Source organism: Syngnathus typhle, linkage group LG2 (assembly GCF_033458585.1).
Source record: "Syngnathus typhle isolate RoL2023-S1 ecotype Sweden linkage group LG2, RoL_Styp_1.0, whole genome shotgun sequence".
In the NCBI taxonomy this organism is placed as follows: Eukaryota; Metazoa; Chordata; class Actinopteri; order Syngnathiformes; family Syngnathidae; genus Syngnathus; species Syngnathus typhle.
In genome coordinates, this window is record NC_083739.1 from 3907139 (window position 1) to 3935069 (window position 27931).

Here is a 27931-nt window from a genome sequence, read left to right on the forward strand (position 1 = left end):
ACTGCTCAAGTAAAAGTGAAGATATATTTACTTGTGGAAAAGGGAGAAGGACCGATTCAACTCATCTAAAGTAAAAATAATAATTATAGATTTTATAGAACTATATTTCTATAGTTGTTGAGTGCTACCGTTAATTATATATCATAATATATATATATTTATATCAATGTCTGCTTTGATAACACACAACGAAAAAAATAATTTGTTGAATTGTTTGGTTGGGTTTGTTGGGTCAACTTGGTCCAATTTTGAACCCGAATTGCGTTGTTTTTAATATCTTATGTCTTTATATATTCGAATTTTCAAATGCACATAGAAAAGATCCAACTAACACAAAAAGTAATCACATACAGTAATATGGTTTCTTTAACTCCCACCCTCGCAAAGGACTGACAGGCATAAAAATTGCATTTCAAAGATGGCGAGAAAAAAGTAACATTAATCGTGTTGGCAAAAATCTAATTTGTAAAAGAAGATAGGCTGGTTCACTCACCTGTAGCTGAGTGAATGAATCATTGTTGTTGATGTTAGTTTTGAGTAGCGGGCAAAACATGTTCTTCTTCGCAATTCCAACCTGGCGTTTGGAGGCACTGGTGAGCGACGTCTGCCATCTTGTGGTTGACACCGGTACGACATCTTTCAATGACTGAGCCAATCCAATGCCAAAACCTTCCGTCCATCCATCCATCCATCCATCCATCCATCCATCCATCCATCCATCCATCCATCCATCCATCCATCCATCCATCCATCCATTATTTTTTTTATTTCTAATTAATTGATTTATTTGTGATATTTGGCGGTGGGCCGGATTGCATTCCCTCACATACTGCCCACGAGCTGCATGTTGGCCAACCCCGATATGGTTGATAGATGAATCAGATGTCTCGATAGCAACAAAGCCAAAGTGCATCGGTATTTCATTATGACAATTACTTGTTTGGTTTTTTTAATGAGGAAAAAAAATGTCCATAAATCTCACAAAAGTAGTTTATTGTGCCTCTTATTGTTTATATGGCTTTTCTTTGTATAACAAGAGTTGGCATAAACAATGGGTACACAACACATTGTCCATGTTGAAAAAAGTAGTACGATGAAAACAGCATCGTCTCAAATGTTCTGCCTGCGTCAACATGATGTTACCATGGTAACAGCCCAGCAGAAAGTCATCCCACAAAAGACACTTGAGTGCGCGACAGCACCGTAACAGCGGACATCCGACGGCTGAAAAACACACTCGCGCGCAGCTAGCCCAAAGTCATTCATACTTGTTGGAGAGAAGTTTTGCAAAGTCTTTTCTTTTTTTACAACTATTCATACGCCTGATCTGAACAGACAAATGTGAGGGAGCAACCTAAAAGTTTGTTTGGTTTGCGTTTTATTTATTCTTTGGGCCGTTATTGGTGCTAAAAGTTTCACTGATCTCGAACATTTGCATGCACAGAAGAAGAAAGGATATTTAGGAAAACCAAAATCATTTGTGTGTCACTTCCATCTCAATGTACGATGTGTCTCCCTAAAAGTAATCAAAATTCACATCAACTCAAAATGTGGCTGAGGTATGAATCATTTTGGGCTTCACCGGACACACACGCACGCACGACTGGAAAATGAGGAGACCCGCCCACATTCACGCCACGGGCCCTCTCGTCTCATCGCTACAGTTCATATTGCTTATTAGAGAAGACGAAAAGTCCGATTGTGTATATCAGCTGCTTTTTGGCAGGCAAGATAAAAATAGAGAAATGATACATAAGAACCTACACGTTGAAAAAGAAGTGAGGATATACGCAAGAAATGATAACAGAACCATGGCTTTTTGGGATGAGAAGGCGTGCGGCCCAAGCAGAACCGGGTCCGGGGTCACCTTGCACGCCAAGGGGTGGAGCTCATTGAAACGGGGTCAAGAAAACACACGTAAATATTGCCTCTTCCTAGTGCCTGCGAGCAGCTAGTGTTTGGTCCTCGCCGAAAAGCCCTGAGTCTTAAGTCCAAAAGTTTCCTGCTTTGCACTTGCATATGTGTGTCGGATTTGTTTCGTTTGGCGTGCCTGCCGACATCATTGTGGGGAAAAGCTCCGAGCTTGATTGTATTGCCGGTCAAACATGCCAAATGTCTTGTACAAAAGTGCTACATGTACGACCGGGTCACGTGTAAATCTGCAACAGCTGAAAGAAGACCGCCCCCCCCCCCTCACCCCCACTCCAAAAAATGACTTTGGCACAACAATGATTTCAAAAATGGCGGCAGAGCAAAAGTTGTGACAACACGGTTTTGATCAGCACTGATGGCCACAGTGAGTCGCCTCCACCCATCACCCAAAAAAAAAAAAAAAAGAATCCTGTTCAACTGTTACGGAAGACCCAGCTTGCAAAATCGGAATATCCTCTTAGGAAAAGTCTTCAAAAGAAAGCAGGATATAAACAAATCAAGACAAAACGATAATGGTAATATATATATGTATATACGTATGGAATTTCATAAACTGAGATAGCAAGAACCACAAAAACAAAGGTTACATCATTTCATTTGGTTTTGCCTTGTACTCACTCGTGTTTGAGAAATGTGCATTTGTCCGCACACACACAAACACAAGTGTGTGTATGGCATGAGAGCTTTGCTTCTTTTTGTCATGGAACATCCCGCTTGGCCTTGACAAGAGTTTGTGCGGGCGTGTGTTTGTTTTACGGTCATCTCTCCTTGGCTCGATGTGTCTGGAGTTCATTTGTCATGGAGCATGTGGGCCACACTTTAATGCTTCTCAACTCCGCCATGGAGGACGTGGGGGGGGGGGGGGGGGGGGATGGAAGGCCAGCTTTTTATTAAGGTCGGAGATGGAGTGGCGTGATCTTGATGCTTGTGTGTCTGTGTGTGTGTGTGTGTGTGTATCATCAATCAGTGCTTGTGTATGAAATGGTGTGTTCATTGAGCCCTCGGTACAAGGCCTTTCATGTTGCCGTCTAAATCGATGGCATCCAGAACCCCCCACTGCTCGCCATCGCTGTCCGAGGCCCTGTCTCTCTCTTCGTCGTCGTCCTCCTCCTCTTCCTCCTCCTCCGGCGACGGCTCGCTGCCGTTCTCTGCGGCCCAGCTGTCGTCCTCGTCCTCGACTTCCTGCTTCAGCACGAGGGCGGGGGCCGGTTGCGGGGGTGGTGGCGCCGGCGGCGGCGGGCTGTCGTTGCGTTCCGTTTGGTCCTCGAAAGCCTCCGGGTTCTCCAGCATCTCCCTGATCAGAGGAGGCATCGGTCCTGGGATTTCCATCTTCAGGGTGATGGCTCTCTCCGCACCTAAAAAATATGGCCGTCTTATGTCATGACTCAACAACGGAAAGCGTCCTCATGTTCATCTGCTCTTTGGAACGATAAAGCCAGAGTGACAGCAATTTCGTCGTCTTTACCCTTGGTGCTGATGCCCCTGAGGTCCGTAATCTTCATGAGCATGCGGGGAAACATGTGGGGCTTGTTGGGGCGACGGCGACGGGCGTAAATCTTTAGCGCCTCCAGCAGAGGTTCTTGCAGCTTGTCCACTTTCTGAGGCTCCTCCAGATCCATACGATCTGATGAGAAAATAAGCCGTTCGCGTTTTACTTTACAATACATAGACAGACGTTGTGGGACGGTGCTGCAGTACCTCCACAAATGAGGCAGATGGCGCTGAGGAGGCCGGTTTCGGTGTCATCCATCTCCAGGGGTAAAAGCTGGCCGGCAAAGGCAAACACTAAGTCGGTCAGCGGTCCAAAACCAGCGTTGTGCATCTGAGTCCGGTTCAGAGTCAGCCCGTCGGAGAAGGTCATGGTGTCCTGTTCCGGAGTGTAGCGTGTGCAGATCCTCAGCATCTGGGAAGGGAAGGGGGGGGGCTTAACGCTCGTTTCTGATTGGTTTAATCCGACACATATTGCCGGAAGCCAAAAAAAAGACTCGTGCCTAACTGATCTCATAACATTACACTGCAAGGTCAATGGAGAGCAGGGAAACGCTCCAAGATGTCCACTAGGTGGCAGTATTTCTTCAAAAGAGAACCAGCCAGATAACCACAAATCAAGAAGATAGGCGGAGTGGCGGCTCACCAGAATGTCCAGGCAGGCAGACTTGAGGAGGGTGATCTGGTCGGCGATGGTGAGGCTGGTGAAACCCGGCAGCCGTTTGGCAAATTCCACAATTTTAATGATGCACTTGGTGGAGAGCTCGCTGAACTTGTCCCACAGACCCAGATCGAGCTGGACGCGGTGGTCTGAGCTGGAGTTCTGAGCACATGCAAACCAATCATTAGTGTGTGTGTGTGTGTGTCTGTGCGTGTGTGCCTGTGTGTGTGTCTTACGGTGGTGTATTTCCCCAGTTGGCCGAGCGACGGGAAGGTTTCTTGATGAGCCTTGCTGACTTTATTGACCAGCTCCTCAAGCTCTCCGCTGAGCTCATAGCTCTCGGGGAGCACCACCTCCTCCTTCACGTCCTTCTTCTTCTTGTTTCTGTCATTGCGTACCGCTAAATGAAAAAAGAGAGAAAGTTTCCCTTGTGATGAACAACTTTGTGTTGTTGCGGAAACGGGAGCCGGCGGACATGGGGGGGGGGGTTTGTCCTTAACGCTATCAACATATTTCCTTTAGCGCAGCTCGCACGTTAGCTATCTGCACTTTATCGCCACGCTCTTCCCTGTCCATCTCTCTATCAATTCGATAGGCCGCTCTTCTCTCTCCCTCCTCCCATTCTTTCCTTCCTCCCAGGATATCCAGTAATAGCCGAGGCACAATGTGATCCCGGTCTTAACGTACATCCCGCGCAGAACGTTACACCCACGTCCCCCAAGGCTCGCGCGGCGGCGGGCTAACAACCCGACGGACACCCGACGGATGGCTTTTTCTTTCTGCCACGGCAGCTCAAAATATTTTCCGCTCGCAAGACGTCGGTCACGTGACAGCTAGCTAATGATGCTAACTATTGGAATGACTTGGACAGTACAGGAAGTCGTTAGCTGTGACTTGAAATACACACGTGACGCCCCGTTTGTCCGGGGGACCGAGGTGAAAATCTCAAATATAAATCAATCTTTTGAACCCTACCGCACACATTTGAAAGAATCCAAATAAATCCCCCACCCCAGCAGAAACGGTGGTACTCACCTTCCTTGGACATGCCAACCTCAAAGCACTTCTGCAACCTGCAGTATTGGCAGCGGTTGCGCGTCACCTTGTTGATCTGGCAGTTCTTGTCCCGGTGGCACGTGTACACCATGTTCTTCTGGATGCTGCGGCGAAAGAAACCCTAAAAAAGCCCGCGAGAGACGTTGGCCGTTATATCAAATGATCAGACACCGCCCTTGAGTATTTTGAAATGACGATACGCTGTTTTATTTCTTCAGGAGCCGAAGCAATTTTCCAAAGAGTAGAGTGAGATCTTCTCACCTTGCAACCCTCACAGGAGCTGACCCCGTAGTGATACCCCGAGGACTTGTCCTGGCACACAAAGCAGGGCTTGTAGACACGAGGTGGGGGAGGTGGAGATGGAGAACTGGGTACCATCTCCTCTGAGCTGGTGCTCTGGGTCTCCACCGCTATTAAAAGGGGGAGGGGGGGGGGGCAAGAAAAAGAGCAGAGCACATGAGCATGCCATATGTGTTGGTGAGTGATTGCTTTTGATTTGTGTAGAAGATTGGATGATTGGATGGATGATTGGATGGATGATTGGATGGATGATTGGATGGATGGATGGATGGATGGATGGATGGATGGATGGATGGATGGATGGATGGATGGATGGATGGATGGATGGATGGATGGACGACCATAAAAATATTTGCGAGGTGTATGCAAGGTGAGAAACAGTAAGACCAACATGACATTCATCTAAAATAGCAAGCATCTTCTATTCTTCTTGTTGGGCCGAGTGATGACTCAAATAAAGAGCCACTTACAGTCGTAATTGCAAAGCCATGTGATTGCTTTCACCTTTGATTGACAGATTTTCCGATAAGGCCGACCGGGCGAGCGACAGAGTGAGTCAAAACTGGCTGCTCATCATTCCGCACGCTGACTGATGAGGACATCATCACGCACATACGCATGTGCGTATATGTATCGCTGATGTCGCAATGTTGTCATCAGTCATATCGTGACTGCCATTGTTCCTCAACATTCAACTTGAGTCTTTGAAAGAAGTGAGCTGGACCGAAATTCACGCCTGTTAAGTTCCTTGACAACGCGCATAATCACACATGCGACCCCCCACTTCCATGAGTGACCCTTCAACTTCTACCCCCCCTTCAACTTGCTATCTCTTTTTCTCTTGTTTCCTGGCCCTAAATTCCTGCCAGGTTTTACTAGAAGCTCCACTTTTAAAGGCGGGGCCTCCGGCCTTCACTTTATTGGGACTCGTTCACATTGGGCAGCTATTCACACTCGCGCCAGCTGTAGCTCCCCGCCCGTAAAAAAAAAAAAAAAAAGGGGGGCCAAAGTTCTAAAGTTGGAACTTTTACTACAGCCACCTCCCAACCCCCTTTAGGGCTCGCCTAAACTTAACCTTCAAGAGACCCCCTTCTTCCCCTCGCTCTCACAGCCAAGGCTGCAGCAAAAAAAACATCAGCTTGGCTTTTTACAAGGGAGGGAAAGACTTCAAAAAGAAGAAAGAGGGACATAAATGGAGGAATTTGATTGGGAAGGGGGAAACCAGGGGGGGGGGCACTGTGAAGGAAGGTCTTGTTTAGGACCAAAGTGACCATTGGTGCCACTTGTGTGGCGGTGGCCAACGACGAGCTCATTGATGACTCTAACAGAAAGAAAGATGTCAGACATTTTTCTTCTTGCGGCTCAAACATCTGCTCTTCATATATAATTGGAGCCTTCCAATTGAACTTTGTCCCTCAAAGACTTTGCTGGAGGTGGAAAATGTTCTCCATTGTTCTTTTGTCAAGCTCAAATCTGAATGTTGAAGACAATGTCGGAAAGAAGCCGCGAGCTCTGCGTTGATGAAATCAGAAGAGCAGCAAGTGCGGCTGGATGACATCTCGCAACACTCGGACTTGCTGCTGCCGTCGGCCCCTTCCTTCCCTTCCTCGTTCTGCTCAGCTCAGCTGATCGTTGTTTAGTAAACAAAGCCTTGGCAAATGAGAAGCCCTTCTTATCTGCTGATGATGGATGGATGGATGGATGAGCGCTGAGGTGGGTGGCAACATTTGTGAAGGGATGGTCCGGGGGGGGATGGCCAGTTGACTTATCGGCAAGCGGCTTCTCCCTTTCTCCGGCCGAATGCACAGCAGCTGATCCTATCGGCGGCCACAAAGCAAGAAACAACAATCCAGCCGCACTTAAGTGCTGCCTCGGTATCAGGAGCCTCATTAAGCGGGAATATCAAGTGACACAAATAGCTGGAGGTGACCTCCCTTTCCCGCAGGTGACTTATTTTCAATTCTAGGTCGTGCCAGTTGAGTTACTTTAGCTCGCAGCAGGGGGGGGGAGGGGCGAGCGGGAAGAGGAACGTGTGGACTTGTTGGTCACGCTGAAGGCGCCTGTTGTCGACTAACTGGAACTGGGAGTGTTTGTTGAGCGTGCGAGCAAAGGCGTGACTGCGCTGCTCGCGCTTGCTGTTGCAACAGCCCGCTTTGAAGCATATGACATTCTGCCAGGGCAATCGGGTCGCTGAACTTGGGGGGGGGGGGGAGTTTTGATGGCACGCCGCTCCACAAGTTCAACCGTGCGGCGTGAGAATCCGCTTCCGTGTCGTGTGCAAGGGATCGGGGGGTTCTCTTCGCGTCATGTTTTGTCTTTGACTTCATTAAACGGGCATGCATGAGAGAAGGTCACAAAACGAGGCTCTCTGCTCAAAGCTGCGTGCCGGCAGAAGGGGAGCAGATTGAGCGGGAGGGGGAGAAGCAGCGGGTCCAGGACTCGCTGGCACCTGGGCGGGCGCCCTTGGCTCTTCACCTCGTCGCACGCTGCGAGTTAGGAGGCAAAAAAAAAAAAAAAGAGGAAAAGAAAGTAGCACACCCTTGCCGCGGTGCCACTTTCCACCCATATCTTCCTGACATCCCTCGCAGGCCCCCACGTACGACACACTCATTTCCTTCCCCTTTTTTGGAACCGGTTTTTCCTGAGGATCTCCGTCACGGCTTTTGCGGCTGCGTCCGTGCCCCGCTTTTATTTCCCAAGCCGCACACGCGCTTTGGCGCGAGCTCCGTTGCGTCACCTGCTCGCTTTCAAGTCACGAGTCCATCAAGAGTCCATTGTGTGACTTACACAAGGTTGGAGAGGGCGCACAATGCCAGCTGCTCACAATGCAAGGCTCACAAATGCTTTCCGAGTGGCGAGAGGGAGAAATGTGTGCGTGTCGACAAGCAGGAGGTGGCGCTTTCACAAAAGGTGCTGAGCTTGTCAACGGCTGTCGTGAAAATCATTAGCGGCCAACGCCTGGGCAAATCAGTCAAAAATAGATCCGCGGCTCCTCGGCGCCCCCCGGAGTGCTAAAAACACACTAAGCTAGCCGGCTGGCCAGACGTTGTAGCAAAGCACGCGCGCTCGCACATCCGTCCAGGAATTCGCGGCAATCTGTTGGAATCAGCAGAAAGTTGTGAAACGAGAGAGACGGGCTCGTGGAGGCGTGATGCAAACATCACCCGGGAAGAGATTTGGTAATACGTTTTTGGTGTTTGCTGACAGGTGCCACGCTGGCTGCAGAAACACACGATGGCCTGACAAATGGCAGCGGATTGTGTTTACCAAAGTTTAAAAAAAAAAAAAGGACTGGCAATTACGCAAAAAAATTATCCAAATTTATTTATTTATTTATTTATTTATTTATTTATTTATTTATTTATTCATGCAAAAAAATTATCTTTGAATCAGCCCTTAGCTTTCAAAACACACTTTCTTGCTTTTAATATGAAGCCGGAAATTTGGCGAGGAGCGTCACAAACACCAAACGTTCTCGAAGACAAAACCGAGCAGGTAGAAGTCCTCAAAAGACTTCCGGACTTCCTCTGGTCATCGGTGGCCCCGCCCACCTCTCACCTGTCTATCTCTGGCCAAGTCTCCGGCGCTCATTCCACGGCTATTGCTTCCTCTGCGCAACAATAGAAAGCTGGAAAAGTAGAAGTAGCGCGGCCGTGGCTCTGTCAGAGGAAGTGAGGGGAGAGCAGGTTCACGTAAACAACAACACTCGTACTCGCTCCCACCCGTCGAGCAAAACTAGCAAATACCAGGCCCGATCTGAGCGGACGTGCCTTAAACTTCTTCAAACTGGGAGAAAGAGCCCAAGCTCCAGTCACAAAACCAACCTCCCCTTGTCTAATACGAGCGACGTCTGACTAGCAAACTAGCTAGCAAGCTAGCTTTGAACAATCAACTTTGTAAGTCAAGCCAAACCAAAGAGGAAGCATGACAACCCAGTGTGGGCGAGCGACCGCGGCTTTCCGGCGCCGAAATGATTTGCCCCGCGTGTGTCACTGCGGTGACTTGCGAAACGACGACAACGGGCACAAGCCCACCTCAAAGTACACAACTGTGTGAGTTATTCTGAGAAGCTGTTGCCATGAAGACTTTTCTGCCTCCAGTTCTGACTAGAAGAGATAACTTTTGGTGTGAGCTCGTTTTTCACCTTTTTCCTTTTCAAGAATTGCAAATTGAGGTCTGAAGGGGAACCACGTCGCCAGTGTCTTAAGACAAAGCGGCGCTCTCTGGGAAACTTGCCGTGCAGTCGTTCAACATTCTTGAAGGAGGCATAAATCCTCCCCAACAGCGCCTCAGTCTGTCTTCTTCTCTCGCCGCACACATGCTCAAACGTTAGAACCCGTAGTGAGCCCCGGAGACGTGCACGGAACGTGAAAAAGGAGAGCGGCGGCAAGGTTGGCACGGCGGCAGAGAATGGTGTGGCAGGGCAGGGCACAATCTAGCTGCCAAAGTAAATCAACACCATCAAAATAAAAGACATTTGGACATGTGTGCTATTTGCAGAGTTCGCAGCCAGGCACAAAAATGCGCCGGCCGCCCTTCCAAGACGTGGCGGGAGAAATGTGACAAGTGAGCTGCTCAACTTGTCTTCTTTCCCGTTTGCAGCCGAAAGGCTCCTTTTATATCATCGGTGTCAAACTCAAGGCCCGGGGGCCCAGATGCGGCCCATCACATTATTTTATGCGGCCCGCGAGACAAATTTTACATCAACTCGATGTCATTACTAAAACTACAAATTGTCTTCACTTTAAAAAAGAAATATTGCTTGCTATTTCTATTACCGGTCTTTTTAACGACTCTCTGATTTCCAAACTAGTTGCCAAGTGGCCACGCCTAAGAGCGAGGGATTCTCTTCTGAGTAACAATGGCGGCGGCCAAAAAATGGAAGAAGTATGCAAACTATTGTGAAACATCCATATTTTGCATCGCATCCATATGCTCGGGCGCTCCACGTTTTGTTAGCCACGATTCTCCGATTCTCGCCACCCATTCGCTCGTTCCGTGTGAAATACCGCAACGAGATTTTAATAAGACGGGAAGATGGAGTGCGCTCACAGCTGACGTGTTTGCATGACAGCGGCGTGAGCGAGGAGGGCCACGCCGGATTCCGACACCTGCTTGTGGAATCCGGCCCGGCACGCTGACCGGCTCTGCAAACAGGAGTCGGCGGCGGCGGAGAGACTCGCCGCACGCAAAGGCGCCACGGAGGCTTGCGGGGAAAACCACGCGCAACCGGAAAGACGGAATCTGCTTCTTTATCGAGTTGTTAAATTACGCAAGACGCAACTGGAAAACTCGCCGGCCGACAGGGTGGACGACATACTGGAGTCACGGCGAGTACAAAATGTTTGAGAAGGAATAGGTCTTCACGGCACGGCGCCAACACAACGACGTGTTATAACAAATGATTTGGTATCGCATAGGTGTCAAACTCAAGGCCCGGGGGCCAGATACGGCCCGCCGCATCATTTTATGTGGCCCGCAAAGACAAATTACGCATGGACTCCTTGTGTTAAAATGACAAATTGTCTTCACTTTTTAAAAATAGACCTATTGCTAGCCATTTTTATTACCATTCGTTTTTTTAAAACCGTTTTTACTAGTCTCTGATTTCAAAACTAGTTACCGTGTTTTCCCATGTATAATGCGCAAAATGTAAGTAATTTATTGTCCTAAAATCTGGGGTGCGCATTATACATGGGTACAAAAAAAATCCGGATATGATACGGAGGCCGCCATTACAGATGCGCTTCTTCTCTGCTGTTCACTTCAAACACGCTCCATACGAACACAATGCTCTCGTATCAGACGCTTGCTCCATCACCTGCTCGTTTGCCGTCACAATGTACCCTACACAAATCCGAAACATTTCTTCGCTATGGAGTTTGCTAGCGCATGCGCAGTGATACTGACCGGCAGAATAACATCCGGTTGTTCCCAAAGATGATCTTTTTTCTGAAATAATTTTACGTTTACGGACTTAAGTAGGAGTCGAAATTTGGGTGCGTATTATACATGGGTACAGGCTTTTTTCCAGCATCAACATGCCATTTTTAGGGTGCGTATTATACATGGGGGCGCATTATACATGGAAAGAAACGGTATTCATCAGTTTGTTGTGTCACCCAAACAGGATATAAGGTGTTGACAGTCAAAATGGCCCTACTATGCGGCCCGTGACAAAAAAAAAAAAAGAAGAGTTGTGTATCGGATCGGGAGCTTGGAAGGTGTGGCTCGTGAGTTGAGGGAAAGAAGCCAGGGTCCGCCCCTCCGCCCCGCCCTCATATCCATTGCGACCCGCTGACCTTGGAGTAGCTGACTACTTAACCCTTTTACCTTGAGCGCATTCATTTGACATTATCTCGAAAGGAACCATGTCGCAGCGCCTACGAGTCCTCATTAGGAGCACACGTCTGCTGCCCGCTGATGTACAACAAGAACCCCCCCCGCTCCCACCACCAGACAGATAGTGCTATCTTCTCTGCCCTCCCCCCCGGGCATTCTAATCATTTAATTGAATCTTTTGTAATTATAATGAAATAACTGTGGACTTCATGGGGGGGTAGCAGTGGTCAGAGGTACAGCAGCTCTTACTTGTCCTGCCGGTTCTGCTCACATTTGCAGCGCAAAACAAAGAGCCGCCATGGCACGTCAAGCGCGTGGACGGATCCGGTGCCGTCCCATCGGCTAAATGTCGGGACGTTTGTGACGCACTTGCCCTTCTGGTGACCCCCGGAGAAGCGCTAAGCGTAATTGCCTCCTTCTTGGAAGCAAATGAACATTGACGGAGAGGCCACGGCTCGGCCGGCGCTTGACTAATTCACTTCTCATTGACGTCTGACTAAATGGCTGTCCATTATCTTTTGGCAGCTCAGCTGCGGTAGCCGCCGCGCGGCATAAGGTACTTGAGGGCTAGCCCGCCGCTGCCGCCGCACGAGTGACGACGGTCGGGCCGGCAAACCTCTGACGCTGCAGGAAAAGTCATCGCACGCTTTGAAATCCTCCGATTTTACGCACTTGGATAAATGTTTTCATATATTTTGCGAGCGCCTCGTGGTCGTTTGGGTGTCAGCGCAGGCCGGGCGGCTTTTTGTGCATTTGATGCAGCTGGAGCGTCTAATGAGATATCAAACGTCAATTCATCAGCCTCACTGATGAGCAAAGACAGGCGGCCATTATGGCTCCTGCTGAGGGGACAGGGCAGCCTTGTTTACAAAGGTTATTGGGCTTGAAACAGAACACCGCTCGGCTCGGCTCCGCTGCTTAGGCCCTCTGGGCTCTTTTTTGCTTGCGTGCAACAAAGCACCAGAGAAAAATGTCCACTTATGGAACCCGGAGAGAGTTTAGAGGGGGAGTCCTAGATGCCGATTGACGAAATAAACAAATCTCATCTTGTTATGATCAGGACTGGGCTCGCAGGCCGGAGTCCCCCCCCCCCCCCCGGCCTCCACTGACAGGACATCCGTCTTCATTAAAGCTGAGCCAGCGTGCATGACGGCCACTGAAACGCCGGCGTCTTCACGATTAATGAAGACGGATGAGCCCGAGGCACCCCCGACCCGCCAAGCCCGGGCGGGGAAGGGGAACAAAAAGCCCCAGAATGGCCAAACACAAATCAATGAAAAATGATCCCACGCCGCTTGTGTGTCCCTCTCACGTGCGTCGTCTTGCTTCCTTCACACTCGCACGCTCACACGGAAAAACGGGCCACGGGTTTTTTTTCTGCTCGCAGCTGGCCCAGTTGTTCCAATTGGAGGAGCGAGATGAGACGAAAAGGGAAGGGGGGGGGGGGGGTTTATCTCCCCGCGCGCATTCCGCATTTCTGATTTATTCATCCATTTGCCCGCTAAATAATTCATCTACTTATTAATTCATGGCTTGGTGTTCGACTGGAGAGGAATATCATTATCCATCTCGCATCCAAAAGCGTAAACAAACCCTCGACCTTTCGACGCGGCGGCGGCGGCCTACGTTCAACTTTTCTCATCTGAGCAAGGCTCCGTTTGTCATCAACATTTGATGAGAAGCACGCCAGATACCTTTCCGGTGTCGAGCCCACATGACGAAATGTGGATTAAGGCCAGGCAAGAGCGCAGACACACACACACACACACCCGAGCATATGATATCATAGCAGAGTTTCTCTCAGATGGCTGAGCAGCTCAAAGCAGCTGTGGGAAGAAGAGAGGAGATTGCCAGTCCCAGCCTCTTCCTGACAGCCAGCCCTGAGGGGTAAACAAGCCAGCCAGCGACGAGAGGAACCTTCGTGTCACATGACGGGATGCCACTTACACTGAACGCTGGCACGGCCCGTCCAAGCGAAGGGGTCCAGCCCGGCGAAGAAGGGGCTCGCCTTCCGCAGCATGCACGCGCCGCGGCTGGTGACATCATAGAGCTGGCGGGGGCCCATTCCCAGCGCCTCCATACAGTCGAACATGGCACCCCCCACCCCCACCCCTCAGGAAAATTCTCTCTCCGATCCCTGGCCGCTCCGCTGACGGCTGCAACAAATCGCAGCAACAGCTCGCTGCAAATGTCCGTCTTGGGCGCGACTTGCGAGCGTTCGTCCCCCCTCTCGGCCGGAATGCAGACGCTGGGCTGGGCTGGGCCGGGCAGAGCAGAGCGTGACTCTGGCGTTCCCCCCGCCTGTCTTGCCTGAGCTGCTGTAACAGACCTAAATAACAGAGGCAGACACTGCGGAGTGAACCAACTGCCTCTGCGTGACGCTCACAGAGGGGGGAGGAGAGAGAGAGCCAGAATGCCAGAGAGGGTGGGGAGGGAGGAGGATCGGGGGCCGGGCCAGGCCAGCTCCGCACGGGAGGAAGAGCTGATCCGGCCGGGGAAAGGACAAAACTTGATTGCCGTTCTTGTTTTGGGCCAGCTACTTTTGTGTTTCGATTTGCAAACTTTTAATTCAAACCTGGACCCTAACCTATCTTCATGGCACCTCCCCCAAGTTGAAAATATGCGCCCCGTCTACTCCCTCACCCCCTCCCTCCTCTGAGCCCCCCGTCTCTAATCATAACCATATTAAAGTCCGGCCGTTCGCACGGTGTGAGAAAAGCAGAAAGAGAACGGGGGGGTCGGGTGGGTTGGGCGGGGGGGGGGGCACATTGTGCTGAGCTTGAACCCAGAAACCAGATGCCAGGGCAAGTCCCTCCCTCTTCTGAGTTTTTCCCGAGGATGGGTAGATGTTGATAAATGAATGGGAGCGAGCGACGAACGGCGCCCACGTTTCCCACGTGTGATGGATTCACCCAGGTGAGCTCATTTTGCAGATGTCTTTTTTCCACTTGAGGCCTTATTGCACAACTACCCCCCCCCCCCCCCCATTTACCTCAAACAATTACATTTGAGCAGCGCGGCCGTGCCATCTCCTGCCGGGCTCGTTTGTCCAAAGCAAATCAATAGGCGCCGGGCCGGCCATAAATAAGCCCGCTCCAAACTGTTGCTCGGCAGACAGATAGACTCCGGCGGCCGCCGTATGATAATAGAACAACCCGGGTCTTTGCATTCATCTTCACCCCCCCCCCTGTTAAAGTGGTACAGCCCGGCCGGCAGGCAAAAAAAAAAAAAAAAAAGACACAATTTCCTGTCAATCTGTGCTGCTGGCTGGGCTCTCCATAAACACGCTGTGCTGTGTGCTGGGCCCCCTCCTCTTCCTTCTCCTCAGTCCAACACTTCACTCCTTTTCCTGTCTCATGAAAGAGGGGAAAAAAAGCACTCTCACATCTTGACTCATTTGGATCCGAGCACTTATTGACTTGAAACTTTTCCTCCAGGCTGGCTGGCTCGTTTTCCAACCAAGGTCTCGTGGAGTCGTGCGCGTGCTTTGCTCGACACGCGTACTTTGGTTCCATGTCGGGTTGCAAAGAGGAAGCGTTCCAGGTCTCAAAAGGCTTTCATCTTTGAAATGGTCACCATGCCACATTTGCAAAGCTCTGCTTCCTGCCTTTCACCCGGAAAGCAAGGCTAGCTCATCCCTCGGCGCGAGCCCGCCAGGATCGCGCTCGGCACCGTAACTCGGGAAACTGGTGTTTTTGTTGGCCTGTTGGCTCTTTTTCCACTTTTAGCTTTGGACAGAAGAACACACTTGTGAGTCGAGGGTGCCTTTCCACATCTAAAGTCGGCATACTCGCACATTCTGCTGCTGAGCTAGGCCTATCCTCGCCTCGCCTCGCCCCTCCCTCCTCCCCTTCCTTCCCCGGCCAGAGAGATTGAACTCAAGAAGAACCCCCCCCTGGGCCACTAACTTCTCCCCCCCCCAAAAAACTTATCTTGCCCCGGTTGCTCACTTTCTGGCTCCCAAGTTTCTCCACTTCTCCCCCCCTGCACATGCCGCCGCCATTTCAACAAGTTTTTCCTGACTGCACGATTTGTAATGTGCTTTTCTTTCCAGTCCGGGGAATGTTTCGCTTTCCCGCGTTTAAGGGAAAATGCACGGCCCTGCTCATGATACGGTGCCCCATCTCCATCCAAGCGGACCTGACGGCACCTATCCAAAGAAATCAGGCTTGGGTCTGGCGCCCCGATGCCGAGACGTACGCGACACATCGTTGCCACTTCCTCAGCGTACAGCCGCTGAGGTTGCGGCCAAACCGTCAACAACACAGCAGCGTGCGAGGGAGGCAATAAAAGACGACAGGAGGAATGCCACGCTTTTCCACTCCAAATGTCAGCGTGCATGCTGACATGCAGGAACACATCGACGGCGATGATAGAGACGGTCAACACGGATCCAGAGCGCCCTCGCAGCCGGATTCCAGTTCAAATTCTTTTCTCGCTCTCTCCGGGAAAATTGCGCAACGGTAGTCTTCAAGCAGCAGCCACGCATGTGCGGCTTTCGCACGACACATCTTTTTCAGCCAAATGTATCTCAAGTCGATGTGTTGTAGAAATTAGGAGACGGCGGCCGGGGTGGCAGCTGTGTTCACATGCTCGCCCCCCCCAAAGGCTTAAGACAGTGCTACTTTTCACAAAATTATCAGGCCTGGCCATCTTTCAAACGCCTTTTTCTCTCATGAAATTTGGCTCCTCGTGCTGTGTGGGATGACACGCAAAATAAAATCTTTTAACAATTCTGGCCATTTCATGCTTGCATAAGTGTGCCCGTCTACGTCTTCTGGAGACCCCCCTTCCAGTTCTCTTTATCACCAGAAATCATCTTGTCATGGTTCCGGCACAATTTATAGCAGTAGCAGTGACTGTCTCTCTCTTCTCTCTCTCCTCCAAAGTTTCTGCCAGTTTGCAGGACTTAAGGGTGCTTGGCTCCAACTCGAAAAAGGGATAACGAGAGGAAATCCACAGCGAAGGCCGCAGAGAAGGCGAGAAGAGCGGGAACTCGGGAGTCCCTAAGCCACCGGGCTTTTACTTGATATGGTTGGAGAAGCGGATCGAGCGCGGGCGGGCTATCCATTTCACACAAACCTCCTGGGTGCTTCAGTTGTCAGGAAAACAAAGATCCTGCTTTATTTGATGAATCGTGAGCAGCATCGCCACGTGAGGGGAATTTCAAGAGGTCGGTAAGCCGTCGTCGAAAGCCATGCCCGATTGCGTATGAAAAGCGAGGCGTCGCTGACACGTCAAGGACGCAGCGAGGTCAGCCAGACGATCGGTCGGTCGGGTGGATGGCGGCCGCCAGAGCGCCGATGACAGGAGGCAGATGGCTCCTTTATTCGGCGGACGTTTCAATGAGCACGTCGTGACTTTAGGTGACTTCAACACTTTTGGTTGAGTTTGGCAAATTGATGCGATTGTTATTTTGGACACATTCTGAAAATAGCCTGAGAACAAATGTAGCTAACGTCGTTTCGCAGGCTATGATTAGCATGGAGCGCCAGGAGAGTATCCAAATATACACACACACATGAAAAATACTTAAAGGCACATCTAGGCCCAATAAAAACTTCCTCAACTCTTCATGTGGCACCACGCTGCCCCTAGAGGCCAATATGCGCGCAGCAGGAGCCTCCAAAATATCTGCTCTCCTCTCAGCGCATGACCTTTCGCTTAACAGCAAAGTTCTACGTCAAAGTTCGAAGTCGACCGCAGACTGCTTCCAAGTGGGCCATACCTGTGTGTGGCATACGTATTTTGAGCGCAACATCCTGCGCACCCTTTTCTATTTCACGGTGACATAAGTAGGCCAGTTCACTTTCTGCACTTTCCGGCGCTTACCGAGTCGGGTGGACGGACGCCGCCCCGGGTGACACCGCAAAGATTCAAACCCCCAAAACAAAGAGCTGCAAAATGGACTTGCTAACAACCAGCCATGCTGTAATCCGATAGTACTGAGATTGCATTTAAGGCTCAAATAAATTAGGAAAACGGCATGAACAAAGACAAGTTGCAGTCCGAGGCCGATTGTTGTGTGACCTGCAGCAGTTCTGTTATGTGTCCAAACGTCGGCGGCGGCGGCACAGTTTGGGAACAGCATGCAGGAAGAGCATGGGGGAGGGGGGGGGGCATCCTGGCTTGGGAGGGAACTGAGAGGTTGTGAAGTTGAGCTCACGTGCACGGCAAAATGCGTCTTCTTACACGTGAAGAACCCCCAAAAAACAAAAGAGGCAAGGCTGACGTTTTCTTCCAATAAATGAAGTGCTGTGGCCAGAAGGGACCCCCGAGTTTTCATTTCTTCTCACAATTTCAGGGCACCTCAGTGAGACTTGGAACCCGGGGGACCTGAGAACCGGGTCCGTGCGGGCCGCCGGAGGAGAGGAAATGACCAAACAGCTTTTCCAAACATCCCCGTGGCTGAGCGGGAGGCCGATCGGAGAAAGCTTAGCGAGGTGTTTCGCCGGCTCACTGGCGATGTTATCTCCTAGTAAGTGGCCTTAATGGGCTTGCCTGTGTTTGTTTGAAGGACTCCCGTAATGACAGGGATCAAGTGATACTGCAACACGCGGGGGGGGCTCCTCTCATGGATGAACAAACTCCTTTCCCGCCGATTAAGCGCATTTGGACCAATGGCCCTCCAGCCACGGGCCGCGAGTTGCTTCCCACTTCGGAGAGGTGCGCGAGTGGTGCTGAAAGCAGGCGGCCAGCGCTCCCCCCACCCCCCACCTGTCGGCACTCGACAATCGAAGGCGTCACCCGGGCAATTATACTCGCCGTGGCCCACACTGCTGATGACAAGTGGAAGGAGAGGAAAAACTGGGTCTGCGAGGCCTTTTTGTTCCCCACGCCAACATTGAGCAAGCAAAGATGGCGCAACAAGGAGTCGGTCGGCTGCCGGTGGTACAAACATTTGCGGGTCGAAACGCTCAAGTAGCCCAGATTGTTTTTTGTTGGACATACACATAAATTTAAAAAAGCTGTGCAAAGTTTAGTTGTTGTATCAGAATCAGCAACTTCCTGCTTTTCAAATCTGATCACATTTCCGTGGTCCTCATACTACAGAATAAAAGATGGCGGTCATATCTGAACCGCCGGAGGTTGTGCTCGCTTTTGCTTCTTCCATATTTGCTTTTTAGTTTCATGCCAGTGTGACACACCAAAGAAACTCCATCTGTCAGCACACTGCCATTTCATTGTGAGGGAACGGGAAGAAAGGTTTTGCCTCTGCTGCATCTGTGTATGTTTTGCTAGCAGGGCGTGTTGTTGGATTCCGCCAATGGACCCCCCCAGGTGTTTTGTGAAAATACCTTGAGGATTAGGTGGGCAGCGTCTGCAGAGTGGGGGGCGAGCTAGTGATTGACGCTTGAAAGGCCGGCCGGAGAGGTGCTCAGGCATGCTGTGGTTAAGGGCGGGGGGGGGGGGGGGGTTGGGGGGGCTATGCACACATAGGCAGGATTGGTTTGTCTTGACGGGAGGTACTCAGTTGTTCCTGCATAAGATTTCTTGTGCTCACCTTCACCTGAGCATTTCTCCAACTGCATGTGGCCTACCCATCAGACATAAATGTCAAAAACAACTGCAATATAACAAAAAATGACTTCAGTATGTGGTTGGGGGGGGGCATCTTTTTGCACACAAGTTTGACTAGCAACAATCAGCCATTTGTGCTGGATGCGCCATACATCATCAAGCTCATTCATCATCCTCCCACGGTGGCACTCCACTGCCTCCAGTGGACACGTTTGGAACAACAAGCCCGAAACGCATAAAGAATTTACAGAGCCTAACGCTTCTGATTTTATTTTGCCTTATGCTAATCTTAAAAAGCCGGTAGATTAGTCAGAGGCCCCTCTTTCGACATTTGTTTCTGCTCGGGGCACTCGTCCCTTCACGCTGGAAGAATGTTGTTTTGTCTCTAATTGCAGACTTGCGGGCTGCCTGCCCTAAAGGCCTGCGAGGTTCCGACGCACATACACACGGAGAGGCGGAGCTTGCGGACGTAACCGCAGCATATACAAACCTCTATAATGTTGACAAAAGTGGACTTTTTCCCTCCTGATTTCATTGTGGGAATTTTTCCCCCCCACACCATTCATCTTATATGAGAAGCTGCCTGTCAAGATTTCCATGTCTACAAAATGACATGCAATGCAGATTTTCCACTTTGCAGCAAATTGCCCAAAGCAAGCGAGGCCAAACGAACGCGGGCCATCGCAGGCCGGAATGGAAAATAACACACGAGAGGGAAGGACAAGTCAAACACATCCAATTGCGAGAACTTACAGAGGGCGGCCATCTCTTTGGGCAGGTCGGCGCCAAATCTTCCGAAAAGGCTGCCGTTGGCCAGCAGGTCGAAGGGGGAGTGGCTTCTCATGGGGTTGAAGGCGAAGGGGTAGACGGCAGGTGGGAAGCCCGTCATGTGGCCCACCTGCTGTTCTCTGTTGGTCGCCATGGCGACCGGCGGGCCCGGCGACCGGCGGGTGGATGGCGACGTGCTCGGTAAAATCCCCGCTCAAGTCCAAGGGAAGCAGGAGAACGGTTAAGTGAGGACGCCGGCTGTCTTCTTCTTTAGTGGGGCGACTGCAAAGTCCTCTTGAGTGCAAACATCCCGTTTCTGGGGGGGGGGGGGGTAAAAAAGACAGACACACTCGTGATTTAGTATTTCCCCGCATAAAACACAATCCGTATGATTGGCATGAAATGCTCGCTTTGGACGAGATCAACATGTGTGACAGAGAAGAGAAAAAAAAACGGGACTGCTCGAGGGGAACCGAGATTAGAGAGACGTTTGGAAAAAGTTACAAGAGAAAAGCAGAGGGGGGGTGAGAAAAAAAATCAGAGCACTCTTGTTCCCCGAGTATTGAAGAGCTTCCAGACTTGTGCGCTGATTCCAGGCGGTGCCATATGATTTGAATCACCAGAAGTGGGCTATAAAGAGCTCCTCTGTTCCCGCTGCCAGCCTAGCAAAGCGGCCTGCTCCCCCCCATCCCCCCATGATGCTTCAGAGGCCCAGACACGGGGTCTGGAAGAGTGGGGGGGGTTAGAAAATGAGATCCACTGATTGCTAACTGCTGCTGTCGCTCCCAACGAGATTACGTTCACCCCACAAAGTCAAAGTTTTTTTCCCTGACCGAGCGTGACTCCATGAGTGCAGTGATGAGCAAAGAATCTGGGCTCGGTTTGAGCAGTGGCAAAGTCTGGGCACCGGGGGGCACTGCATGATGATAAAATAGGCACTTCCATGCGCCACAAAGTCTGCGATACATTCTGCATACACATGCAATCAAGAACTCGGGAAGAAAAAAAGGACATGTGTTAAAAGACGCACGCATGCACACACGAGTCTCACCCTGGCATCTTTTCCAGAGCTCGGGTTCGCTGGCTCGCTAGCTTCCAACAGAGAGAGCCAGTTAATTACAGCCTAGTGCTGCAGGCAGCTTCAAACCGCCACTAATTTAGAGTTCCATTACAGTAAACTGTTCCACATGTGCATCCAGAGCCCGGCCCGGCAGGCTCGGGTGACCACGTCTCAGGAAGGAGCGGCCGTCCGTCCGTCGGCACCGGCCCCCGTCCTGCCCGCGCCCGTCGCCTTTTTTTTTTTTTTTCAGCTTGCAGCCTAAAGTCCCCTCATAAGGTCCATCATCGAGCCCGGCAAACAAAGATGGCAGAAGATGACCACGTCCGGTGCAGAACAGGACGAGAAGCGTTTGGCCCATCAAAGGCGACCGGTGCTGAGGAGGATTCATGAATCCCGAGGAGTCGGACACGAGCGACGCTACTCGGAGAATGCAAAGTTTGCACAATCACCCACAGGAGGAAGGAGCGGCGGGGAAGCCTTTGAAAATCCAACACAGCCCACTCACACACAAGCATGGATTCAGAAAAGCCCCAAAAGATGGCGCCAATGTTTTTTAATGAGCCGCATCAGTCCAGAAGCTTTTTAAGAGTCATTTGGGTTTTATTACGGCTGACTCGTTCTGGTACTGGGGGGGGTGACCTCATCGCCTGTCCGCCAGGGCCAAATAGGCATGGAGGCCCTGCCCACTTCCCCTGAGCCCGGCGGCACACGGCCAGGCGGGCGAGGAGGAGCACTGGGTTCTGGGAGGGTTCCGGCCTACTGCGGGGACTTTCCGAGCCTGGCGCGGCGGAACATAGTGTCTGACCGACCTCGCGGGGCGCTGCGGCAGCCACGCTGATTACACTCCAGAAGAGTTTCGAAACGGGCTTTCACACAACCGGGCTGACACGTTCCCCTCCACTCCTGAAGGGGGCAGCAACAACGTTGGATAACTAAAAATTTGATAAGGAGATGAGAGACAATAATATCTGTGTGGCTGTGAAGAAGAACTCTTGTCTCCTTTGTGAACGAATTGGCATGAACACATCATCTGTGTGTTTGATGATCCGCTCTCAGATGAAGTCATGATGGGCCACTTTGCAAAGTTGGACATCTTTTTTTTTTTCTCCCTTCCCACTTCGGGATACTTGCTGGTTTTCATTTGTCCGCCAGCAGACTTAACTGACAGCTTTTCTCCAAGTATCCCTAACTCTAGAAAAATCTACAATATGCAATTTTAAGAAGCTTTTTTTTCCTTTCCCCAAAATAATATTTGATTTTAATATGTCCAAATTTTGAGTGGAACAATTGACTTTGCAGCCTTAAGATAAATGAAAAGTACCCTGGCAGGAAAACCTTGGCAGCGTCTATAATTTTTTTTTTTTTTTTTTTTTTTTAAACCTCCGACTTGCCCACTCATGCTCATTTTTCAACAGAAAGTCTTCCAGGCAGCGTCATCTAATTGTCAACATCACAGTGATTTATGTTCCACAACTCTGGAAAGGAAGTGAGTGCAAACACACGGGCTGATGTTTCAAGTTACGGATCCCAGGTAAAAAAAGTCTTATTAGCTAGCGCTCGTGTGAGTGTCACGCGACCCTGGCCGCCATTTTGTTTGCGCAAGTCAAAGCCCAAAAACATTAGCCAGCGGTGGCCGCCGAGCCGACGTCTTTCAACGAGCGCTCTCAGACAGACACGCGGTGACGGACGGACGGACGGACGGATGAGTCGCTGTGTCCAAACACACCTGCATTCCATCCGTCGCCTCAAACTTGTTTGACATCTGCCTGCTCTCGGCGTGGCCTAAACACGTAACAATGCGGCAGAGTCGCATTCGTGTAAAAAGCAGCTCGTTGGTGATTTGTGCTTTTCTGCAGGATCGATTTCAAATAATGTTTGGAACAACTTTTTCCCGTTCACCGATTAAAACAATGGCTGGCGTCTTTTGCAAACCGCTTGAGTTACACAATGAAGATGATGGAAAAAGTTTGAACTCAGCGAGACATTAAACACCTTCGTAGATGAAGTCATGGTCTCAATTTTCTCTTTCCGTGATGTGGTCGAACGCGAAGCGAAGAGCACTCTCCGACTTTGGGTCCAGCAACACGAGAACACGCCGCAACAGGAAAAGACAGATGATGGAAGCCAATTTTTAGACATAAATACAACCAGAGCGGCAGAAGGGGCTCCGCGAGAACCGGGCCTCTTGTTTGCATCCCTTCAAGTCTTGGTGTGTATGAAGACGACTTCCATGTCTGATTGTAGCCTCGGGAACCACAGCAACACAAAGGGGAGCCCCGACAAACACGCAACAAAGTGCAAACACACACGGGCGCACAAACACACCTGGAAAAATAACCAAAGGCAACGGCTCGCAAATTGTTTCCTTGTTAATTAGAGTGCTGTGGCGGAAAAGTGACGCCCCCCCCACCCCCCCACCTGCACGCACGTAGCTTCTCCCACCCGGCTAACGGCAGGTAGCAACAGCACCCCGCTTAACAAACTCCACAATCTAAAGAGAGAGAACCCGGACAAGTTGACCCACCGAGGTCAGGTGAGCGTCAGTCGCACACGTGAGACGCGGAAAAGCGGGCGCCGGGCCGATCTGGCTGAGAAGCACGCCTCGAACAAGTGGAACCTGTTAACCGAGGCCGTGCGCCAAGACGCCGACTAAAGCGCCGCGTCCGCCGAGAGCAGAGCGGCACGCACGCAACGCACGTAAGCAAGCAACCAGTGCTGCTTAAAGAAGAAAAAAAAAAAGCAAGTGGAAAACAGTACCGGTCTTGTCCAAGTTTCCAGCACGTTCCTTCTAATAAAAAAAAAGGTCAAGGACTGGTGACTCCTCTGGTGAATAGACTTCAAACACATGCAGGCAGGCGTGTTCACGCTAACACACGCACATGTGCTAATAATAAAGAGGCGCGGCGGCAGCGGGCTAACAGCCACTCGTGGAGGAACATGCAGGAACATTCTCAAATCAATGCCGAGGAAAGAAAACGGCCATGAGCCTTAAAGATCACGTTTAGGGTAAAAAAAAAAAAGAAAGTGCAGAAAACACAAACAGGCTGGTGGAAAGAGAAATAAAGTGGGGTACAACTTTTCAGGCTTTGGCGTGTGATCGGGCGACTCACCGATGCCGGCAGGCGAAGGGACTTGAGAGATGGGTCCGATGAGCCCAGCTGGTCTGGAGGGGGGGGGGGGAAAAAGCAGGACAAGATGTGTGCACGTTTATCACAGTCCTTCTGACAGCAGCAGCAGCAGCAGGGCAGCAGCCAACCTCCCTCACCCTCCCCTCCCCTCCCTGTCGCCCTTCCCCCTCGCCCTTCCCCCTCCCCTCCTTTCTTCAAACACTCCCTCTCTCCCGCGCTAGGAAATAATTATACTGTGATTCATAACGCCATCCTAGTTCACGTGACCCAAGCCTTGAAATTGACAGCACATTATTTTTCAAAAGCCACAAAATGCCTGCAGAGACAAAAAAAAAAAAAGGGGCCTGGTGCTCAAGTTTCTGTTTTTAATTGTCTCGCTTCTTTGTCTCTCTCGTCCGGGCTGGTTCTTTCCTTCAAGTTGTTTACAGACGAGGAACTGGAGCCCCGTTTGACGTGACAATTTGCAGCAACGGCGGATCTGCCGTGATGCTATTTTGGTCGCTCTGGATAAATTCAAGACACAATTTACCTTTCAATGCATTTTGGGGGATATTAAAAAAAAAAAGTTAGGCGGGAGGTGGCTTTTGCAAAAAGCAATGAGAGCGACGGGCAAGCGGCACGACAGTTGAAGGGGAAGTTGTGTACGATGGCAGAGCGCAGCGGCGACAGCTTTGGGCGTGCCCCTCGTGGCCGTATGAGATCATACGTTTCAAATCCGTTGATGTGTTTGCGGTTCTGGTCTGGCCCGGCCCGGGCTGGGTGTGTGCGTGGCTTTTCGCAATGTCGCAACTTGTTTTGCTGATGAGGAGCACCTCGCAACTAGGAGGACCAACAACAACAAAAACATTCTTGCCACTGTCGCGCTCTCTCCTGATTGGTCAATGACTCAGCAGGCTCAGCAACTAGTTTAGCCTGGTTGGTGGATAAACGGCTCCTCAAGTGCGGCGCGTTTCAACAATCATCCATTGATGCAAAGTCTGACGGAATAAAATGGCCGCCCCAAAGCCATGTTGTCCCCCCACGTCATATTCTGCCAGCTCGGAACATTTCCAGATTTTCATGGATGATTCAAATGTAGCAGATTTGGTGGCGCCGTCATGTTCGCTCCACTTTTTTGGGCGAGAGATCATTTTTGTTTACATTTCCTCGCTCAACGAGATTTCAATCAGCTTGGCTCAGTAAATGGCGGTCTAACGTACGCTTGTTCTTTCATACATTTTTCACGAACGGACATGCTGGTGGAAATTGAGGCTCGGTGACTGAATAAGCAGTCGGAGGCGCTGCTGCTTTTCTTTTTTTTTTCCCCCCCACCATAAAGCTAATATTCAGGAAGGGGTCATCTTAGACCTCCACAGATCCTTATCGCCTTTACATTTGATTCATGTGTTGCTAGCAAAGCCGCTGAAGCTAAAGAACAAATCCCTTTGCGGTGCTAAATGAGCTATTGCGTAACGTGAAACAGGAAGGTAAATGCCTCCGTGGGAGTTTTCGAGATGAGGCGGATTAGTCATTGGACTGATGTGAATTTCAAGTCGATGCGATGGCGAGGAGCTGACCCAAAGCGGACTGAATGGCCACAAGGATGGGTGAGGGGGGGGTTCAATGTGTGTGTGTGTGCACGCACATCACGCACTTGATGTCTGGAGCTCGGATGAGCGTGCGCAGGCAGTAGCAGAGCGGGAGGGTCAGAGGTTACTAGTGTTTGTGTTTGAGTGTCAGTGAAGTGTGCTTCAGGGCCAGATTTATGATCATTGTGTCTGGGAGGCTGCAGAATGGCGGATAATGAAGACGGATCAGGCTGCACGCCGTCTCCCCCTCTCCGGGTACCGCTGCGAGCCCGGTGCGGCCTCTTGCCCCCGCCATCCGCGCGTCATTAACTTCGATCGGTGACATCACCACGCACGCTCGATTCCTTTTCCGAAGAGCCACCTATTTGCATCGACGGCAATAGATTTGCATTGAAGTCGTCGAGGCCTGGGGAAAGGAGCGAGAGGAAAGAGCAAAAGGTGATGACAGAGGACGCAAGAAAGGGAGGAAGTGAGCTCAGCTGCTTTTGCCGAGAAAAAGCCGGAAAAAGACAAAGACGGACGGCACGCCGAGCGTGAGAACGAGGCGCCAAAGAGGGCAGGGGGCCAACGCTGGGGCAGTGGAGCGCCGACGTCATTATTTGATGTCACGTCCACTTTGGCAAGACAGGTAAAGCCAGCAAAAAGAAACTGCAAAGGGGGGACGGGGGGGGGGATCATTTTGGGGTGCCGCCAGTGTCCGTGCCAGCAAATGAGCGCCCCATGCAACACGTGTGTCCAATGAAAGGTGACCGTCGCTCCTGTCGAAGCTTTCTCCAAAAATCAGCCATGATGTCACCGTGAACCCACGTTGAACCCACCTCTGCCTCATTTTCCTCCTTCACGCTCTGCTCCCGCCTCGCAAATTCTTTGCCTTTTTCCATATTTTCCAGCCTTTCCCCTCACTTCACGGCTGCACGCATACAAGACTCCTCAATGTATTCATGGTGGTGGGCCCAAAAATGCCAGGATGTTCTGATTACCGTCGACTTGAAGCTGTGGTTTGCCCCCCCAAAACAAAAAAAATGCTCAGAGTGCATGAAGGGAAGCCAAAGAAAATAAAAGTAGCACAAGTCAGGAATAAAGGGAGAATGCAAATGTAAGAAGGAAGAGAAAAAAGGGAGCGAGGGGTGGTGGGGGCAGCGAGAAGGCAGCCAAAGCGCCACATATGGAAGTGATTCTGTAATTACTGCAAATCTGTGAGCTCAAAGGGAAGGCTCTTCTTTTCCATGCACATAAAACTGCCCTTGTGAGAAAAAGCTGCACGGCACTGCACGGCATAGTACGGCACGGCCACTCCACATTGCCGCCGCAGCAGCAGCACAAAACGAATTTACTCCTGGCGCGCGTGCTTCATATATAAACATGGGAGTGTTTTCCAACTCTCGAGCCTACTTTTGGCCACAAGAAGAAAGTGCGCTTGATTATGCACGGTCTGACTTTCCTGTTTTCATTGCTCGCCACTTCTTTTTTTTTTAATCAGCCACGCTGCCAGCGAATGTAAAAAAAAAAAAAAATACTGGGAGGTGCTGCGTAGAATCCATTTAAATCTCTCATCGCAAAGAGCTGTCATTGCTTTCATAAAGGCCACATTCAACAAGTTTTGCAAGAGGGTGGGGGCGGTGCCATGCAGGCAAACATGGTTGGCGACGATGCAAGCAGGCTGTGTTCGGAGCCTGGGGCGAAACCTCGCTTTGCAGGTGTGCTGGCAAACCTCTCGGGCTCCAAGACTCCCTGCACCCTGTAATTACCGTGTGCCATGCCGGAACGTGTTCCGTTCACGAGTGCGCGTTTCTCTGCCACATTTACACGACGGTAAACAAACCCAGCTTGCAGAGGCGTCACTATTACCCCCCCTCCTCCTCCTCCTCCTTTTTTTTTTTTCTCGTGCGCGGCACGCCTGATAAACGAGTTTACGTAGAAGGTGCGAAGCTTACCTTTTCTTTCTTCCGACTGCAACTGTACCGGTTTCAACATTCCCCGTCCGTCCACAAGTTTGAGATTGGAGCCAGCGAGTGATTGACAGGCAGACAGGCCGACGCAGCAGCGGATTTGACGGTGAAGGAGACAACAACAGAGTCACGGACGATGTTCACAAGCGTCTCCTTCC

At 50.7% G+C, this 27931-nt stretch overlaps 1 protein-coding gene and 1 long non-coding RNA gene across 4 annotated transcripts; one reads left to right on the forward strand and one right to left on the reverse strand.

Annotated features, from left to right (window-relative positions):
* Positions 1 to 976: 976 nt before the first annotated feature.
* Positions 977 to 27900, reverse strand: rarga (retinoic acid receptor gamma a). Of its 3 annotated transcripts, XM_061298456.1 has the most exons (10): positions 27759 to 27847; positions 24239 to 24291; positions 20054 to 20384; positions 5399 to 5547; positions 5117 to 5258; positions 4318 to 4481; positions 4067 to 4243; positions 3631 to 3835; positions 3398 to 3556; positions 977 to 3287 (listed from the first exon to the last, which is right to left on the reverse strand). In XM_061298456.1, the coding sequence occupies exons 3-10, from the start codon at positions 20220 to 20222 to the stop codon at positions 2923 to 2925; spliced, it is 1530 nt and encodes a 509-aa protein (XP_061154440.1). In that variant the 5' UTR covers positions 20223 to 20384; positions 24239 to 24291; positions 27759 to 27847; the 3' UTR covers positions 977 to 2922. The 3 variants fall into 3 exon arrangements, with proteins under 3 accessions (XP_061154440.1, XP_061154441.1, XP_061154443.1); XM_061298457.1 differs by lacking the exon at positions 24239 to 24291 and having other exon boundaries at positions 27759 to 27900; XM_061298459.1 differs by lacking the exons at positions 20054 to 20384; positions 24239 to 24291; positions 27759 to 27847 and adding an exon at positions 13727 to 14108.
* LOC133167619 (uncharacterized) lies at positions 17353 to 18944 on the forward strand. Its single transcript, XR_009718076.1, has 2 exons — positions 17353 to 18222; positions 18297 to 18944. It is a non-coding gene; the product is annotated as an uncharacterized LOC133167619 (long non-coding RNA).
* Positions 27901 to 27931: the final 31 nt, after the last annotated feature.